Source organism: Malurus melanocephalus, unplaced genomic scaffold (genome assembly GCF_030028575.1).
Source record: "Malurus melanocephalus ecotype Western Australia unplaced genomic scaffold, MMel_1.1 scaffold_527, whole genome shotgun sequence".
In the NCBI taxonomy this organism is placed as follows: Eukaryota; Metazoa; Chordata; class Aves; order Passeriformes; family Maluridae; genus Malurus; species Malurus melanocephalus.
The window spans coordinates 150,771-154,198 of NW_026623759.1; the positions used below are offsets into that span (position 1 = coordinate 150,771).

The 3,428-nt window shown below is 50.9% G+C and overlaps 1 protein-coding gene across 1 annotated transcript in view; it reads left to right on the top strand.

Annotated features, from left to right (window-relative positions):
* Window positions 1-1,142: 1,142 nt before the first annotated feature.
* The window catches only part of OAF (out at first homolog), a 12,135-nt gene continuing 9,849 nt past the window's right edge, over window positions 1,143-3,428 (top strand). The window contains exon 1 of the mRNA XM_057381778.1: window positions 1,143-1,151. Coding sequence (XP_057237761.1) covers window positions 1,143-1,151 — 9 coding nt within the window. The remainder of the gene's footprint in view (window positions 1,152-3,428) is intronic.

Genomic DNA, 3,428 nt, shown 5'->3' on the forward strand with positions numbered 1-3,428 from the left:
AGGCGGGTGCAGCAGCTTTGGTGCTCCTCCATCCATCTCCTGCGTGCCCAGGCCAAACCAGGGTGTTCTGTACAGCTCATTAGACACAGCCTAATTAATCACCTTGCAGGGAGAGGGTTCAGGATGGACATTTAGGGCTCGTGGTTGTTCTTAGGACTGGGTCCTTTCCCTGAGAGCAGCGGGAGCTCCTGCACGGAATTTCTGCCMGTGATACCCGAGGCAAAGGAGACTCAGAATGGCAAAAATGGGATTTTTTTAAAGGGTCTGGGGGACCTGGAGATTCTTGTGGAGGTGCTGTGGTTGTTGGTTCAGCGCTCCGGGGGGAACCAAAGGGGTGAAGTTATTTCTGTGGGACTGAGATCAGCCAGGTCCTGGCAGAGCTGTGGGGACTGAGATCAGCCAGGTCCTGGCAGAGCTGTGGGGCTGCACCTGCCTGAGATGCCCTGCAGCCACCCCAAACAGGCAGGATGGCGATGGAAAGGTATTTTTTTGCCCTTCCAAAGGTCTCTAGCAGCAGAGCAGCCCCCAGCAAGATTCTCTTGCTCTCTTTTCAGCCTCTCCACCCCTGATTATTTCTTGGAATGAGCAGCTGGCTCACAACAAACACCCTCCCTCTTTGATGTGCTGTTGTGGTGTTTGGATACCTCGGTTTCATGCTCATAATGAGCAAACTGGCCACAGAGCTTTACTGGAAGCTGATGAGAAAGCAGCAATAATTATTGCTCTCTGCTCCATGGGAAGGGAAACTTGGGATGTTAATGGCCCCTGGAGTATGGRCTGATTACTCACTTTGGGGTGAAACAGCAGAGGGAAAAGGCCTTCACTCSGTTTGCTCTTAAAAGCTCCTGTGCTCGGGAGGTTGGGCACGAGACAGCCTGGGCTGCACTGAAGAGATTCCCAGCAGTCTGGTTTTGGATTAAGAAAGAATAAATATTTTATTTTATTTTATTATTTTATTTTATTTCATTTTATTCTATTTTTAAAATTTATTTTATTAAATTTTACTTATTTTATATAATTTCATTTTATTTTACTTTTAAAATTTATTTTATTTTATATATTTTATTTCATTTTATTTAGTTTATTTTGCTTTTGGGAGACAGAGGGTACAACCCCACAYAGGTCAGAGGCAAAGGGAGGGCATGGTGCAGGTATTTCTGCATCAGCCCCTGGCAGCATTCACACAGCAGGTGGCAAGTGGAGGAGACGAGGTGGCTACAAACACTTTGGTTTGCTCGGAAAATCACTCAGGGAATGCTCTGGCAMGSARTTTACTCACAGAGCTTTGTGTGGAMGCTGAAATTTCTGKTTTTCTCTGGCTTGCCAGGGCTCTKAGGAAGCCTTTGASCCCAGCCTCAGCGGGCACCGATCCCYTCCTGCTTTTCCAAAGTGCCAGCGTGACACGGAGCTTCAAAACAAAGCTTTGAGGTGAGGAAGAGGCAGTGAGGATTTGTAATTTGGCCAAATCCGCGTGGTTTTCCCCCAGGATGATGAGGCACCGAGTCAAGCCCTGTGTCCGATTGCAGCTCCGGCTCCCACGCACTGGAACTTCACAGTCGGGCTTTCAGCAGCGCATTTTTTTCCCCTAACCTCATTCCCAGCCGTGGCTGAGGTATTTTAATGGAAGTTTCCTCCCAGTAAAAGGCTGCAATGTGCTCACATACCAGAAAATCTTGGCCCGGATCGTTAACATCCAGTAAACCCGAGTGCAGCTGATCCTGCACGGGCTGCATTTCACCTTCCCCGTGGCTCTCTAAAGATTCCAGCAGTGCAGCTGCACCAGAGCAGCGAACAGAAAAGGTGCAAGAGGCTGATTGACACCATTCAAGCATCGCTTTGGCCACCCAGACCTGAAACAAAGCCTTGGAGCTGCACTTGCTCTTCAGGAATTCTCTCCAGGGTCACTGCTCCATCCATCCCTTGGCAGCTTCCAGTCCCTTTCAAATCCCAGCAAAGCTGTCCCCTCCCGTGCCCCCTGATTGTTTTTCAGTTCCCTGCTATCTCCTGAACTCTCTTTAACTCTGTTGCCTGCCAGTGTTTTTAATCCCCTTTCTGTATTTCTCATCTCTTTGTCCATTCATTTTTGGGGTGGGATTGAGCCTCCCATTCCCGGGTCAGAACTGCAATCCGCAGCAGCACCCCAGAGTTCCTGTCAAGCTGCTGAACCTCGGGAAGAGCTCCCCGAGCCAAACTGCTGCTTTCCTTTGCTCCAGGAACTGCCAGGAGGAAAATAACACCACACACTCCAAAGCAGATCGCCAGACAGGCAGGGACAGCCTCGGATCGCCGCTCCCACCCCAGGAGCTCAGATAAACCCTGAGTGGTCCCCGTGTCACACAGGGAGGAGGATTCCAGGTTTGGGGTGAGAAGAATCCTTCCRAGGGTTGTTTGTGCCCGCTGACCCCCCTCCAGCCCCTGCTGGGATCCTCCTGGGTTTTTGCATAATCTCCTCTGAATAAATTCCCTGTGTGAGTGGGGCCTTCTCCTTTGCAGCTTTTGTGCTGAGGATCTTTCTGTGCAGTTCCTACCTTGTGGGCCCTCCCTCTCTTTTTGTRCCCGAGCTGAGCCCTTGCTTTTCCCCCTCGTTTGCACCTCTTAACTTTCTCTTCTCTTATTTTTAGCGCCGCTATTGTCCTGGAAAGCGTTTCAAGGAGCCAATTTTGCTCGAGGGAAGCTGTGAAAATTTAGGGATAAAAACTTGTGTGAGGTCACACAAAAAGCACTGTTTGGACAAGAATGATCTCCCTGCCTGGAAGAGTGGCTATAAATGCTCGTTTTTATTTATTTCCGTGCTCCTCCTCGAAGAGCTCTTTCTCCGAGGCCCTGATCCTGCTGCCACGGTGACCTTTGTGTTTGCAGAGAGACCTTTAGAAATCAAAGGGGCCCTTCAGCAGCATCTGCCCATCTGGAAATGATCACAGAAGCGGGAGGGTGAAGGGCACGYTGGGGGCGTTTGGAGGGTGAGCTGCAGCCTCTGAATGTCTCTCACATCTTTGAAGGTGTCCCGGTGACATCCTYAGGGCCAGGGACGCCTCCAGTGTGGCTCAGACCAAACCTGAGGCGCTGAGAGCCTGAGAAATCGCATCAATATCGTTTGATTCACAGCAAGAACACGTTCAGACAGCTCTGAGTGTATTTATTTGTGGCTGCCCCATCCCTGGAGGTGTTCAAGGCCTGGCTGGATGGAGCTCTGAGCAACYAGGGCTAGTGGAGGTGTCCCTGAGACAGGGGTGGAACTTTAGGTGATCWTTAAGACCCCTTCCAACCCAAACCACTCTGAYTCCACGATTTGAGCTGGGTTTTCCCTAAACGCCGCCCTCCCTCCTCCTTTCCAGCTGGGGACCCAAGGCAAAAAAACCCAGCGGGAATGCGGGAGAGTCCCGGAGCGGGCAGGAACAGCCCCTCTCTGCGGGCTCCCAGCTGGGAAC